The sequence below is a fragment of the Aureobasidium namibiae genome (assembly GCF_000721765.1).
Source record: "Aureobasidium namibiae CBS 147.97 unplaced genomic scaffold scaffold_29, whole genome shotgun sequence".
NCBI classification, from domain to species: domain Eukaryota; kingdom Fungi; phylum Ascomycota; class Dothideomycetes; order Dothideales; family Saccotheciaceae; genus Aureobasidium; species Aureobasidium namibiae.
In genome coordinates, this window is record NW_013581180.1 from 46,238 (window position 1) to 61,824 (window position 15,587).

The window sequence follows — 15,587 nt, forward strand, 5'->3', positions numbered from 1 at the left end:
GTTAGCTGACGAAGGTAGAAATACCGAAATCTGCTTCAAATCTCTGTTGGCTCATATAAGGAGGGGTGTGGGATGAATGTAGCCGTAGCAGGAGCAAAAGACAGAGACCAGCCCAGGCAATGTTCGTCAAGACCAGTGTAACGGTTAAAGAAGACTTAGAGATCCACGACTGTCGCTGCTCAATCATACGCCTCGGTGGAGATGCTGATTTATCTGTCATAAGGCCGACAGTAGCCTCGTCGTCGACATCACTGGGTTCATGATCGTTACGCGAATGCCACATTTTTCCAGCTGGACACTGGCTGGAAAATTTAGACCTGTCGTTCGATCCTCAACTCCAGGATCATGAAAAGAAACCACGTCGTTTGTCTGCAGACTCAGCATCAAGTACTTGTAGTCATGGAGAAGCGCCATTGACGTCTTCTTGCAGTCACTACGCTAGTTGAACTCTACGATGCACAACACTACATAGTATCTTTACATGGTGGTAGAGCTCAAAAGTATGTATATATGTACGCGCGGTACCCCGATCCCATCTGAACCTTGTCCAAACTCTATATCCCGACATCCGGTGGATCTAGCTCTTCCGGGAGTCATTTGCAGGCTCGTAGCATCCGCTTCTGTCTTAATGACTCTAGCGACGACCCATACGCTACATGACTGGAAGAAGATGAGAGGAAGATCCCGAGAGGTCAATCGTTCAGTCTATCTCACTCGAGCGATGAATTAGACGTTCGCGAGTGGCACATCGGATCGTTCGAGTCACATGCTACTTATCCGTGCTAGCTGCGACCTATGCTATCAGATATGGTACTCGTCTGTATTATTGACTTCTTGATCGATAGTGGATTGCCTCATGGTGAGATGGAGAGCGATGTCTCGATCACTCGAGCTGTCTTCCAGGCGGCCTGGAATCCATAATCACAAGGTCAGACGAGTCTTCCCTTGAGTTGCGCTTCCAAAGAGCTGTAGACCTATGTTTGAAACATCGCTCTCTCGCTTGGATCTGATTCAACCGTGACCTGAATCATTTGTCGCTGACTAACAACCTTTCGAGACCAACGAGCCAGCAATCATACCATCCTTGGCCACCTTCTTTGCAACCGAACTCTTTAGTCCATAGGTGGTACCATCCCATACAGCGAAGAAACAATTCTCAGTCTCATCGCAGAAGGTCACACAATCTTGTACAATTCCTAGCAACTTGCTCGCTAACTCGCCATTCACAAAATCAACACCACAGTTGGTGTTGAACACACTGTTATCAAGTGTAGTGAGCTTATAGCCGTCATCGCCCGGACACATGGGTGTATAATCCCAAGCGTCTGTGGTGACCTTGTCACCAGTCCAGGTCTTGCCACTGTCGGATGAGGATAGAGTCCCCGAAGCGCCGAATCTGCCAAAGGTGTTGGAGTAATCCGGTTGTGCTTGGTTGAGTACGAGGACGGTGTCTAACCACTCATGGGCAGGTGTAATACCACAAGGGTAGGCTGGGGCGGCTTGCGAGCATTCTTCCGCGGTGCCCCATCCCAGAGCTTTTCCTGATGCTGTGACTCGGGTCAGTCTGTTGTCAGGAGGCAGAGACGGAGGAGTGCAGCTCGCACGTCGAGAAAGTAGAGACAAACGAACGAAAGACTGCATCACGATTCACAATAATCTAGGTGAACTCACTTCTGGCAAGATGGGTGTTCTGGAGGGTTCGAGATCGCGCGAAAAAGAGGTAACAGATAATCGAGCTGAAATATACGAGTTGATCGTTGATCGCCTAGAGGTGCACACCTGTGTTTGTCGAGCAAGTTAAGGATTAATACAAGCCATTCCCTGAGTGAGCTGCTCACTATAAGCACGGCATTCTATCGGCTCAGCAATGCTCAAACCTTGTGCTGCGGTCTGAATTGAAGGAAGTGATGGACGGAGGCTTCTTGCGACATTGTACCTTCTAACAATTTAGCCGCTATCGACTTTTAGCCGCCCCAACCCCGCAGCCCCGCACTTGCTCCAAGCGGCATTGTTATATTAAAATGCGGCTCTCGTTCCTTCGAAACTCACACAATCACTCATCATGCCTGTCTACGTGCTCACTGGTGCCAACAGAGGCCTCGGTCTCGAATTTGTCCGTCAACTCTCGGCAGACAGCTCCAACACAGTCATTGGAGCTGTACGCTCAATGTCAAACGATCTGACCGACTTGAAATCACTCAATAAGAACGACAACATACACATCCTGGAATGCGACACTGGAAAAGCGTCTAGCATCACCTCCTTCGTGGAATCATGCGAAAAGACTCTCGCTGGCAAGAAGATCGACTACCTCCTCAACAACAGTGGTATCAATGCTGTCCCGGAACAGGATTCATTGTCGATAAACGAAAGCGATATGAATGAACATATCAACATCAATGTTCTTGGACCTGCAAAGACAACTGAGGGCTTTTACAAGGCTGATTTACTGTCATCGGACGTGAGGATCTTGAACATGACTTCTGGACTTGGCAGCATGAAAGTCAGCATAGGCATCAAGCCAAGGAAGTGCACTACATACAGCATCAGCAAGGCTGCACTGAACATGCTCACCGTACACCAAGGCGAAGAGGTGCGAGAGAAGCTCCCAGGCGCTGTTGTGATCAGCATGGACCCAGGTTGGGTCAAAACACGCATGGGTGGTGAGGGTGCTATGATCGAGGCCCATGAGAGTATTAGTGGCATGCTCAAGGTGCTGCACGGGCTGAAGAAGGACGATACTGCATCATTTTGGACATACAGTGGGGAACAGGTACCGTGGTAGGCTACTTATATAGTGCATGAGGTAGTTTTGACGCCTGCATAAATCGTAGTTCGTAGCCGTCAAACGCTGCCGACAGTTGCTACAGACTTCAGCACACAACTACTCGACAGACCATCGCGTTTTCAGGGAGGCCAACATCTCTCATACAGTTATTTCCTTGAATGAGCAGCCCATAAAATGATGGTAAGATTGTCGCTGCCCGCGTAGACGCTAACAACGTTCTTGAACTGCCTACTGTAGCTTCCGCCTGCCGGGCTAGACGTTGAATGCATCCTTCGAGTGTTCAACATCTCTTTTGACGTTTGGTACAAGAGTCCGATGTAGAGTCCAGGTTAGAATAGATCACGTCTAGAGAGTCCTCACTACGTTAACATGTTTTCCGTGGGCGAGCTGGTGGGTGTTCTGTATGCACGAGGAGATGGCCGTGCCGTCCGATGTGTGCTTGGTACAAAGAGCAGCAGGATTTGATTACTCTTAGGGTTTGTGAGACTCTTTACAGCAGTATTGCTCATTGCAGACCGACCAATATGATTACAATCGAGACAACTGTTGTAGCATAGAAATCCGTACTTGTAGAATGCATACTGAAGTAGGATCAAGGATGCCGTAGAACGCTAGAGGAATGTTCCAATGATATCGCGGGTTCTGAGCGATACCTCGATAATTCTTCAGGACCACACCTCTCGCCTTAGGTCGAGATGACCTGAGTTCTAGTCCGCTTAGAAGATAGTCAGGACAGGATAAATTGGAAAAGCCATTGGCACAAGGGTATGTCTTAATGAACGGACTCAAAAAAGTATATGTAAGGATCATTTATGTCCATCCATACCATCTCTTCAAACATCATGGAAAAAAGCGTCATGTTCCAGCTTGGCTCAGGTCTAAAAGACAAGTCCGTAAAAATATGCCACCGAGATCCGTTGGACCTTGATGGCGCCAAGACACATATGTCGTGGAAGATCTGAAGATCGTTTCCAGACGCTCCGCAATGCGACCCGTCTTGACAGTGCACTCGCGGAATATGTACAGAAGCGTGGGGTTGTCTCGTCAATCAGGTACTCGGACGTGAACCCTGTCTTCTTGAATCTGTCCCTGAGTCTATTCTTTGACATGGATCCTGGACGTTGGTAGATCATCTCGGGGTTCTTTCCAGGAAGACGCAAGATGTGTTGATCAACACGAGGTGATCAAGCGGGGCAACCCACGTGCTTGTCCATAAGGCGTTGCGTGAGGTCTTGGCCACGATGCGAACGGTCGGTAATGCTTGAGGATTTTAGCGCTGTGTTCTCAACGAATGGATCTACACGAACTGCTTGTGCGACAAATCTATAATTTCGTCACAAGTCGTCGACTTGCTGTATAGGCGGGTTAGTAGCCCAGTAGCCTTCTGATTAGCTCGCCGATCAGAAAGCGAGCATATGCATGTTCGCTGCGTACATCGTTTACGGATCAATGTGCCATTTTGGGAACTCAAGCCTGTAGAGCCTTCAATGGAAGGCAACAGGGAAACGGAAAGACAGCGCACCAAAACACATGCAGCAAGGAAGACTGTGTAAGGACTTAGGAAGTCCAAGTGGGTGTCGTGATTCGTTAGTGTCGCGCTTCCACAGGTGATCCACATTCGTCGATATTAGCTGAAGTCGAGTCATGTGAATATCCACCAAAAGAACAATTGCATGGTCGTAAAAACACAAGATAGAGCATACATGAAGTTGATGATCATGATAGAAATCGTCAGAATCTCCGAGATGATCACGATAGCAATGACGATCATGATTATGGCGATGAAGACGATGTCAATCACAAAAGCACATTGAATATTGATGTGCGAGAAGGAACTATGGCATAGAATAGGTTGCCAGTGGATTGTTGATCGACGACCTTCTTGACGGTGAGCATGGCGCTGCAGGGCGCAACGAGTAGGACTTATGCGCATGGAGAAAAACAAGTCCAGCATTGGTAAGATCGTTGTCATTGACAGTTCTCGACCAACAGTGAGAAAAGAATTGGTATTCGAAACAACAGCCTACCTCATGATACAAGCGAGGAACTCTGGAGATCAGGCTAGGAGCCCTGGATGCGCGTCAGAAAGTATAGACCGCGGTGGACCAAGAGAGTCGCGAGTCCCTCGACGGCGGGCTTTAGTTGCTCTGTGTCGTGCCAGCTGAAGCTCTTGAAAATTTCCGATGTATAGTAGCAAGCCCTTTACGTGTTCCGGTGACATCCGTCTAATTGATGTGCTTACACGAGGACTGGTCGACCAGTCTAGGGAACATTGAATGTCGTGCTTCAAGGAAGACGTGAGTCGGTGACATTGTTAATCATCCCGCTTCTTTTGGTCGAGTCGCCCATGTGATCGACAAACACCGCGCTTCAAGATATTTGGGATCTTGCAGTCTTCATGTAATCTTCGGGTGCTTAGATGAGAGCTTGCTCTTACAGTATGGAGGCCTTGTAGAGCGATCTAGTCGAGAGATCGTGAAACCCGAGATGTTGGCATTCCTATCGGCAGACTTATAACACTCTTTTCGAGCAGAGTGTTCGACCAAACAGCCGGCACGAAACTGGTGCACAGAGTATGTGAGGATCCGCCGGGCAATCTCGGTTTGATTCGAACAGGCCCTCGTTGCTAAGAAAGGATGTTCGGGGACGGGACTGAGCGAGCTCAATTGCTGACGACGGAAATCGGAAGTGGTATATGTTGCGGCGTACTACTTGTGGGGTCCAAGATAATTAGCACGAACGACCGCATCAAGCAAGTATATACGGACTAAGATTGTGACTGTGGGTCAACGTGCTCGATCTCGTATGACTAGTCCAGAGATTGTCGCGGTGACACTGAGGGAGGCCACGAGCTTCAGAGCCCACGCTGAGATGGCGAGCGGTCGTGGTCACGATGTTGCGGCTTGATCCAAGTCGCCATAAAGCCGGCGATGACGGGCGACGGTGTGATGCGAGATTTGGGGCCAGTGCTATGATCCATCGTATTGGAGCGAAGCGGCGGATATGTAGGTAGGCAATTGAGTGGTGCCACTATCACAGATAATCAATGGTGCAAAGGAGCGCATGAGATCGTGGTATGAATGACCTTTGGAATGGTGCAGAGGGGAAGCACTCAAGAACAAGCGCAGTCACAACTCCGTGACCTCTGCAAAGACGTGAGGTCATTGGCATGAGATTGATGGTTATTCGGTAGCTGGTTGGTCCTTGTGCAGCGACAAGAGATCATAACAGAATGCCAAAATCACGACACGCTCTCTATAGTCGCACAGCATTCGAGCTATTGCGCAGGCAGGAACTGCAGGTTGAGCAAACGGGACGCGCACATCTTCAATGTCGCTGGAACGCGAAATAGGCAATAGGAAAAACGATCCTCGTTCCTACCTTTCAGTCCTGTGCTGCCCGTCGTGCGCCAACTTAATGCACTCTCCAGTATCTAGTCAGCGACAGGATGGGAAGAACGAACCAATCGCTTAGGGGCGGGCGCAATCAGAAGGTCATCCAAAAGCATGTACAAAGTCAATGGCCAGCATGACCACTGGATGCTTTTGTTCAGCCACGACATACGTATGTGATCAGGTATTCCTTGTCGTCTGTATCCTGAGGATTGTTTAAGCCGACATTACCCTTTACGGAAGAGATTTCCCTGGAGATGGAGATATTGCAGCACTCGGCCCAGTGCGGACACGCCGGACGGCCAAGAGATAACAAATGCATCCGACGATAGCATGTTGGCTGCAGAGATAAGAATTTGGGCGGCGACGTGGTAAAGAGATGTCCGCAGACCATGTTATCGTCGCTTGGTGGAAGGATAGTGGGCAGCTCACTGTTGATATCAGAGTTCTTTTGCCATCAAAAACAATGCTTACAGAGAGACATGGATATGTAGGATCCAGACTCTTACGGACAGAAGACACGGAGAGATAGCGAGGATTGGCATCGCAAATCCTGGGCGATCCAGACACGACGGAAACTTTGGAAGGAACAAGGCTGCATGATGGGTTCCTGCGAGAGAAGTTCTAGATGTCTTGCAGCAACAGCAAAGGAGATGCGGCACTCAGCGGAAGGTACAGTACTCGTACAGAGACAGCCAAAACGTGGTGGGAGAAAGTCTTATCGCCAGCAAGTGCGGAGATCGACAGGTTTGCTCGGGTTGAGCACGAGCCTCAGCACGCTACTGGCGCCACAAGGCGCTCTGTGCTGGACTTGGACTCCCAATGCGGGGTCGGGCGAGCAACCGGCCTCTTAGACTTTACTCTTAGTCTTATCTCTCGTCAGGCTTCAGCTTCTCGACAGTATCAATTCGCGACTGGTGGCGCTCCCGTGCCCATGAACTATCGTCAAGACGTTTTGCTGCGCAGTTGCGCCTGCCATGGCGTTAACATATAGTGCGTCGCGTGCCCGCGCAATTTGACTCTCTCAACTCCATTCTCTCTTTTTCAACTCCTCATCAACATTCATTGGACCGACCATGGCCTCTCTCAAGCATGACGAGAAGGTCGGCGAGTACGTTTCGTCAGAACCCTTCGCCCGTACAGAAAGCCACGATGAAGGCGAGATCATCGAGAACACCGATCACCTCCACCGTCGTCTTGGAAACAGACAGATCCAGCTCATGGCCATTGGCGGCACCATTGGCACTGCCCTTTTTGTCAGTATCGGTGGCGGTCTCTACAAGGGCGGCCCTGGAAGCTTGTTCCTCGCCTATTCCATCTACGCTTGCTTCTTGGGTCTGGTCAACAACTGCATTGCCGAGATGACAACGGCGTACCCTGTCTCGGGAGGCTTCATTCGTCTCGCTGGTCACTTTGTCGACGACGCTTTTGGGTATGCACTCTCTGGTATACAATATGTCGCGTAAGAACATTGCTAATCATATGTTCAACACGCAGCTTCATGGCCGGCTATAACTTCTTCATCTATGAAGCTCTCTTGATTCCTTTTGAGATTACCGCTCTTTCTACGGTGCTTGATTTCTGGAGTGACGATATCCCACCATGGGCAATTCCTCTAGCTTGTATCGTAAGTTTGAGATGAAGCCTACCCATGCAATCCAAGCTGACGAGACCTGTAGATTCTCTATGGGTAAGCTTTCCAGTGCGACCAATTTCCAATGCGACATCATCTCCCAAGCGACACACGACCCTCCCTCAGCCCGAGCAACTTCTTCCTTTTTTTTTCCTCCTTCCCAAGCGCCTTGTTTCTCTGTTCCTGCTCCCAAGCGACTCGGACTCGGCTTCCTCCTCAAGCAACTTACTGCCTGATGCGCCTCCTTCTTTCGGTCCTCAAGCGTTTCTGCTCTACTGAACTCCCTCGCGTTATCGCAACTTACTTGTCATTTTGCATTTCTGTCGCTGTCGCTTCATCTCCCGCGCCCGTCATCTGCGATGAATCGCTCTGACTGACCATATACTGACTTGACTGATTAGTCTCCTTAACGTCCTTGCCATCAAGGTCTTTGGTGAGGCTGAATTCTGGCTGTCTGGCGGCAAAGTCATCTTGATCTTCATCGTCTTCTCCTTCACCTTCATCACCATGGTCGGCGGCAACCCTCAGCACGATGCCTACGGTTTCCGTAACTGGAAGCACAACGCCTTCAAAGAGTACAGAAGCACCGGCTCGCTCGGCCAGTTTGAAGGTTTCCTCGCTGCTCTGTGGTCCGCTTCGTTCTGTGTCACCGGTCCCGAGTACCTTTCTATGGTCGCCGGAGAGGCTAGGCGCCCCCGTATCTACATCAAGAACGCCTTCAAGACTGTCTACTGGAGATTCGCTCTCTTCTTCATGGGAGGCTCCCTCGCTGTCGGTATTGTCCTTAGCTCCGTCGACCCCACCCTGAAGGCCATCATTTCTGGTGCACAGAGCGGATCTGGTACTGCTGCCGCCTCTCCCTACGTTATAGCTATGAAGAACATGGGCGTCACCGGTCTGCCTCATGTCGTCAGCGCTCTTCTAGTCACCTCCATCTTCAGTGCCGGAAACACTTACACTTTCTGCGCAACCCGTAGTTTGTACGGTCTGGCTATCGAGGGCAGAGCACCCAAGGCTCTTCGCTACTGCACAAAGAGTGGTGTGCCTCTTGTCTGCTTTGCCATCGTCATGGTCTTCCCTTGCCTTGCTTTCTTGCAGGTTAGCAATGGCTCCAACGTCGTCTTGGGCTGGCTCATCAACCTGGTCACCGCTGGCGGCGTCATCAACTACTGGGTCATGTGTGTCACCTACCTCTTCTTCTACAGAGCTTGCAAGGCACAGGCCCTGGACAGAAACACACTGCCCTACAAGGGTTGGTTCCAGCCATACTCTGTAAGCTTCGATCAACATGTGTTTTTCTGCTCTCAAGCTAACATTTCTCGACAGGCATGGCTCGGCGCTGCATGGATGACCATGATTGTCTTCTGCTACGGCTATAGCAGCTTCACGCCCTTCTCCGTCGACAATTTCTTCATCTACTACACGCTCCTTATGGTGGCACCTATCACCTTCTTTGGCTGGAAACTCGTCAAGCGCACGAAGCTGTTGAAGCCTCTCGAGGTCGATCTCGTCTGGGAGCGTCCTACCATCGACAACTACGAAGCTACGTTCATTGATCCCCCACGCAGCTTCTGGTCCGAGATGTTGGGACCTTTGGCGTTCTGGGGCAAGGCAAAGAAGGGCAGTGACAGACAGATGAGCATGTCCGCATAAAGCTTTGGTGCGTAGAATTGTAGACTTCGACTTGTTGGTCTAGATACATCAAAAATCACTCATGAATTTGTAAATATGTATGAGTATCTTCCGAAACCACTCTTCATCACAGTCCAACTCACGTCCAAATTTCTCATCATGATTGTGACTGCTTTGAGGGTCGGAAGATCATGCACTAAGGCCACCCAGCCTTCAGATGTTGTTCAGGATCAGGTCCACCTCGTTGTCCGCATCGTCAAGAATGTGCTGTGCAGGATACTCCGGCGCCCACCCAATTGTCTTCCCACGATCGGCCTGTAGAGCACACCTGCAACGCTCTGTCAGCTGTCCAGTCATGCAGCTGTTGTTTAACACGATGAAGACTCACGCCCCGCCCATCTGGACTGGTACGAATTCCTTTGGGCATCCGAGAGCTTTTCCAGCCTCTTCCGGAGAGTCGTCGGAGACTTCCTGAACTGTGTCGTCGTCAATGATACCACGCTTGTCCAGAGCCGTTGCCATTTGCTTGTACAAGTCCGTCCATGCGATCGACCCGGGAGAAGCCAGATAGTAGCCTCTACGACCATTTTGGAGTTTCTCTTCCTCCAGTATTTTACTTAGCAGAGCAAGGTATAGCGCTGTGGTGTCATGAATGTGGCACACAGGCCAAGTCTGTACAAGACTTAAACAGTAGAGTCTAAAAATGTGGCGATGTACAGCAAGACATACAGCTTCGAGGCTGTCAACCTTGCACACGCGGCGCATCGCTTTTGCAGCTTTGACAATCGCAACAGTCTGGATAGAGATGCGGTTGCCGAAACCTGTACCTTTGCCGTACACGATACATGGCATGAAAATATAAGTCTTGACTCCATACTTCTCGCCGGCTGCAATAATCTTGTTATTGGCGCCGACAGCCTGAGAACTCGAGATCAGTAATTACAGCTACATTAGTTGTTCGTTCGTACCTGTTTGAACAGCGGGATTTGTGGGGCCACCCTCTTTTGTATCTCGTAGAGCCCATCATCCATATCGCTAAGCACCCGATCAGTCGGATGTTGTGCAAAGCCGCTGAATATCTTTGCACCACTCGTGTGCAGGAAATGAGTCTCGATGCCCAGCTGCTGTTTTACTTTTTCCAATCCCTCGAAGAATCTTTCTTGACTGTCTCCATTGGCGGCGTTGATCATATAGAAGACCACGGAGATTTGTTTCTCTAGCAAAGTGGCTGTGATGGCTGACTGGTCTTCGAGGTCGAGGGTGATGGGTGTAGCGTTGTATTGTGCTTTGACCTTTTCTGCTTGTTCGTCGCTGCGCACGAGAGCATAGGTTGTACCATGAGCTGGCAGATTGGTCTTCTTCAGTTCTGCGAGCAGAGATCCTCCGAGATATCCTGAGCCGCCGGTGATGAGAATGTTTCGAGGCATGGTTGGAGATGGATACCTTGTCGATACGAGCAAAGGTTTGGATAAGTGACACAGCCTGCTGATATCATGGATGGCGACGTATATATGCTGTACTGGGATGCAGTTCTCTCATAAGGTTTGCGAACTTGTTGTTACATCAAGACGATTGATCATCACCGAGTGGAGATGGGATGAGGGGTATGGCTACCAGACGCCGGGCCCGACTGGTCGCGCCGATCCGTGACGGTGCCCGGTTCCCGACCAGGGGTCTGTTTAGAAGGACACGATCTAAACATCTGTTCTTCCCAGTTTTCTCTCCAATATTCGAGACTCCTTGGAAGCATGCAGTCTGATCCATCCATCGATCGCCGATGTGAGGCTCCTCGGGAGTGATGATCAAACTCCGCATCTTATCTGATTGGAGATCTTCCTTGTGAGTCCCCTCACGGACCACGACGACATCTTTCTCGGCTTTGATGAGATCTTTGGGGAGATTCTTGCAAACTCATCAGCGATAACAGCCCTTTGGAGATGCAGATGAATAGTGATGGCGTCAAGCTTGTTGCATACAGGGAAAGAGCATGACGCTTGCTCCCATGCGCCCCTTCCATCAACGATGTTGCTTCAGATATGCAACTCGATGAACAGGAAAGAAGCCTGAGAGATGCGACTGCCTGCTTCATATTTCCGTTGAAGCCCCTTCTATTATTTGTAATAAATCTCTAAATTCTATTCTCTCGTTGGCCTACCATTGACAAATATACCACATCCTGCCTTCCATCAACGCCTTCATCATCTGACCTCCTCTCTCATCAACTCTCCGTCATGTCCGACCAGCCCACTAAGCGCAGTCGCGGATCGTCGACTTTCGACCGTCCTGATCAACCATTGTCCGGCGGTTAAAAAAAAGGCACTGAGTCATCCAAAGGATAAGCGGGTAGCGCACGCTTCAATGCTATGCTCAAGTTCGGCGAGAAGCTCGCAGGAGCAAGAGGCTTCGGTACAAAAGGTAAGACCAGAGAGAGCAAGCTGGATCTTTTGCCCCAATACTAATTGTTCAAAAGTCCCTCGATCGTCCCAGGCCCGGCCGCCGACTCCTAGCCGGAAGACTACTACAACTGAGCCAAAGAGCTCACCTCTGGTTCGCCCACCTCATTCTCCTCGTGTCGGTCCGTCATCACCAACCCCTCCGACTACTATCAAGCGGTCGTTGTCGTCTTCTCGCTCCCCTTCTCCCAGAAGATTCAAGGTCGAGAGCCCTCCGGCTGCCTGTACCTCCGTCTCTGCATCTCCCACCACCAACAACGACAACACAAAATGTGACTCTGCCGTGGAGCAGTCACTTCCTGTCGTGCTCGCTCCTGTGCGAAAATGGCGTTTGGTGGATTACTCGGACTCCAATGACGAGTAGGGGGGTTGGTCTTGTTTGAAGTTCTGCATTGTATCCTTCTGCCTTGCTGTCGTCTGTTATGAGAATGGTCCATCTTCAAATAAACAATCAAAGCATGAGACCACAGCCAATGATCGCAGTATCGTGTGGACCTCGTGACATCGGCTTAAGTCAGTAATGTGGAGACGCATCATTGTCGCTGCCGCTAATTTTGCGACGAACTGTTCAGAGGTTCTTGCCACGCTCAAGTCGAATTGTGCTTGTCGACAAGAGCCAGCATGCGAGGCACAAGCTCAGGCATTCGGAAAGGTTTGGTCTGTAGTATATCGGCGTGAGTTCGCGGGCTACAAGGACGTTCAAAGAAGTAAATGACTTACCACGACTTCATCCATGCCAGCCTCGATGCAAGAATCAATCTGACTAGTACGGGCATTGGCCGTGATACCACAGATGGGCACATGTCTAGTGACTTCCCGCAATTTCTCAAGCTCGCGAATCTTTCGAGCACAAGTCAAGCCATCCATGATCGGCATCTCTACATCGAGTAGGATAATCGAAAGCGGAACATCGCCGTTGCAGAATGTGGTTGTTGATAAAAAGTCAAGAGCCTCGAGACCGTGGTTCGCAGTGTTCACTGTAGCACAGCCCAAGCGTTTGAGTTGTTGAGACATGACTCGCTGATTGATCACGTTGTCCTCCACAACTAAACCTCTGAGTCAGCGTGCTGTCATTGTGAAACGAATCTGTTACTTACCGAGAACATGCAAGTCCTGCGTAGTGGTTCTGCTGATTGGAGAATATTCTGCCGGAGTCGCAGCTGGTGTCTGACTAGACTTTCGCACCGGCAGCGATGAGCCAATCTCTGGGGATTTCGGTGGTGAATCCACGGGTCGTTCGACACAAGTCGCCTTGATGTAGAAGCCAAATGTACTGCCTTTTCCTGCCTCACTGTGAACTCCCACTTGACCTCCTAGAAGCTCGACCAGCTCCCTGCTGATGAAAAGGCCTAGTCCAGAACCTCCATAGCGTTTGTAAGTCTTTGGAGAAGCTTGACTGAAGCGCTGGAACAAGTTTTGAGTCTCTGCTTGAGTAAGACCACAGCCCGTGTCTTGCACGCTGAAGGTCAAAAACACTTCTACCCCGGTGGTAGCTGAAGCTATCGACAAAGATCGCGGTTTCCCACGAGGCTCGATGAGCGTGACGTTGCAGCTCTCGGCAGTGGGTCTTATTCGTGAAGCCGCAAGACTGAGTTTGATCTTGCGAACCTTGGAAGTTCGCGTGAACTTGATAGCGTTGTTCATGAAGTTGATGATAACCTGTGACACTCTGCCAGGATCGAGAGTGACATAGTCGATCCCAAGGTTTTTGAAGCTTGATTCAATGTCCAAAGAGCCTTCAATATCTGCTTGAGCGAGCTCTGGTTTATTCATTCTCAGCACGTCAGAGATGATCCTTAGCGGCTGTGTGGCTTCCGGAGCCAGGACGATGAGCTTGGAATCTAGTTTGGAAAAGGTAAGCACTTCGTCTATAATGTTTTTCTGGTGTCTGGCGCAAAGCGTGATGGTTTGTGCCGTGTCAAGAAGCACATGTCGCGCGTCTTCCGTGAGCGTACTGACGCTTCCATTTGTCGTCGAGGAGCCGACACTGATCTCTGTAGCTGCGAGTCCCAGTGTCAAGGATATACTGTCAGCCAGTTGTAAAATACTTGACAAAGGATTGCGCATCTCGTGTGATATCTGAAAGATGTGAGACTTGTGTACTGTTTCGAACAATCGAACGAATCAATCTTACCATGTCAATGAAGTTCTCCGAAGCTCTTCTGTTTTCGATCGCCTCTGCAAGTCGTTCTTCCACCACGGACTCTACAAGTTTTCTCGCAGAGATATCGGTCATCCACGAAAAGATGAACTTCAACACGCCGTGATCGTCGTATCGTTGCTGGACAAAGATCTCGAACCAACGGAGTCGAGAATCACACTCGACGCTTATCTCGAAGCTCGCAGTCTCTCCGCTGTTGACTGCAGCCCACCATGACCTCTCGATGGTATCGGCCTTGGATTGGAAGCAAGCACTTCGCCACGCGAAGCCCTCCCTCGCGGCCTCAAAGAAGCTCGTCCTGTCTGTGTCCATGAGGTCAAGGTATACGTCGTTGACGTAGACCGGGTAACCGTCACCACGATCCATGCACATGCCTATTGGTGCGTGTTGGACCATTTCGGTAAAGTTTCGCTCGCTTTTCTCTGCTTTGGAGGTTGCGGCCGCTAATTGATAAGACAGCGCAGTAGTGAGTTCGTTGGCTCGTCGCTGTTCGGCGGGTAGCGATAGCAGAGCAATTGATTTGAACAGCAGATCACGGAGTGACTCAAAGAACTGGAGACTACCAGCGTCAACGGCCCTCACAGGGTTTGATCCTATCACTACAACGGCGGAAATACGTTGATCATACAATCCGTCGATCGGCAAGACGTATGAAGTGTGGACAATGCCCTTGTCAGGAACATTGATCTCTAATCCAGGTGGCAATGATTCAGTAGACTGATCCAAGACACGGACAGTATTGACAGATTCCTGGATAAGGTGATTGATGGAAGAGGGTATAACTCTGCTATGCGTATCGATGCCAAAGGAGAATTGGCTCTGCATGGTTGATGTGTCGGAGTCTGGGTCAGTAGATGAACCGTGAGCATAGACTATTGCATACGACACGTCTCTGCTATGCCTGAGCACACGCAACAGTGTGTCCCAGACGTTGCGTACATCTGTGGCTCCGCTGACACCTTCGATGAGTTGTTTACAAACTTTCTGACGATCTGCCTGTAGAACAGCTGTCGTGATTTCTATAAAGTCGTTGAGGACACCGATGAAACGGCCGTCGGGGGAGGGAATAGGCAGGAAGACAAAGTCGAAGAAGCAACTCTCTGGATAGCCGTTACGGGTGAGGATGAGTTCTGTCCCTTTGTTGTGCATGGGTTTGCCACGCTTGATGCCAGAGACGAGCATGTCGTCGAGGTGACTTGCCATGGGAGCGCCCCAAACTTTAGCCAAAGGATTGCCAAGAGGTTCAGGATGCATTTCGCCGACGACAAACCTCGCAGCCTCGTTGTAGAACATACACATATCGTTACCCCAGTAGATGACGCGGGGGATCTCGGACGTCAAGATGGTAGAATAGAGCTGTCTCAGGGTGGGGTGCCAATGTTGCATGGGACCAGCAGCGGTACGACTCCAGTCGTGTTTGACGAGAAAGTGGATCCAGGGATCGCTGGTGAGGTGAGGGTTGGCAAGCCAGTCGACGGTCCAGTCGTCGAGGCGTCCGGTGGAGGCGTGGGCGTCCTGGAGCACGGGG

The 15,587-nt window shown here is 50.3% G+C and overlaps 6 protein-coding genes across 6 annotated transcripts; 3 read left to right on the forward strand and 3 right to left on the reverse strand.

Annotated features, from left to right (window-relative positions):
• Positions 1-1,041: 1,041 nt before the first annotated feature.
• Positions 1,042-1,641, reverse strand: M436DRAFT_58553 (uncharacterized protein; the record flags this gene model as incomplete). Its single annotated transcript, XM_013567148.1, has 1 exon — positions 1,042-1,641. The coding sequence occupies one exon, from the start codon at positions 1,639-1,641 to the stop codon at positions 1,042-1,044; it is 600 nt and encodes a 199-aa protein (XP_013422602.1).
• Positions 1,642-2,062: 421 nt separating this feature from the next.
• On the forward strand, positions 2,063-2,785 carry M436DRAFT_58531 (NAD(P)-binding protein; the record flags this gene model as incomplete). The annotated part of the gene is made up of 1 exon (XM_013567143.1): positions 2,063-2,785. One exon carries the CDS (start codon positions 2,063-2,065, stop codon positions 2,783-2,785), a length of 723 nt encoding a protein of 240 aa, XP_013422597.1.
• Positions 2,786-7,256: 4,471 nt separating this feature from the next.
• Positions 7,257-9,466, forward strand: M436DRAFT_58527 (uncharacterized protein; the record flags this gene model as incomplete). The annotated part of the gene is made up of 5 exons (XM_013567142.1): positions 7,257-7,612; positions 7,678-7,807; positions 7,860-7,870; positions 8,215-9,085; positions 9,140-9,466. 5 exons carry the CDS (start codon positions 7,257-7,259, stop codon positions 9,464-9,466), a joined length of 1,695 nt encoding a protein of 564 aa, XP_013422596.1.
• A 192-nt stretch (positions 9,467-9,658) lies between these two features.
• M436DRAFT_58549 (NAD(P)-binding protein) lies at positions 9,659-10,872 on the reverse strand (the record flags this gene model as incomplete). Its single annotated transcript, XM_013567146.1, has 4 exons — positions 9,659-9,773; positions 9,834-10,117; positions 10,175-10,363; positions 10,414-10,872. The coding sequence occupies 4 exons, from the start codon at positions 10,870-10,872 to the stop codon at positions 9,659-9,661; spliced, it is 1,047 nt and encodes a 348-aa protein (XP_013422600.1).
• Positions 10,873-11,808: 936 nt separating this feature from the next.
• M436DRAFT_86415 (uncharacterized protein) lies at positions 11,809-12,262 on the forward strand (the record flags this gene model as incomplete). Its single annotated transcript, XM_013567167.1, has 2 exons — positions 11,809-11,860; positions 11,916-12,262. The coding sequence occupies 2 exons, from the start codon at positions 11,809-11,811 to the stop codon at positions 12,260-12,262; spliced, it is 399 nt and encodes a 132-aa protein (XP_013422621.1).
• Positions 12,263-12,485: 223 nt separating this feature from the next.
• On the reverse strand, positions 12,486-15,550 carry M436DRAFT_58415 (uncharacterized protein; the record flags this gene model as incomplete). The annotated part of the gene is made up of 4 exons (XM_013567122.1): positions 12,486-12,557; positions 12,619-12,944; positions 12,996-13,977; positions 14,033-15,550. Coding segments are annotated over 4 exons (2,898 nt in total), but the record flags the coding sequence as incomplete, so codon positions are not given.
• Between the last annotated feature and the right edge of the window lie 37 nt (positions 15,551-15,587).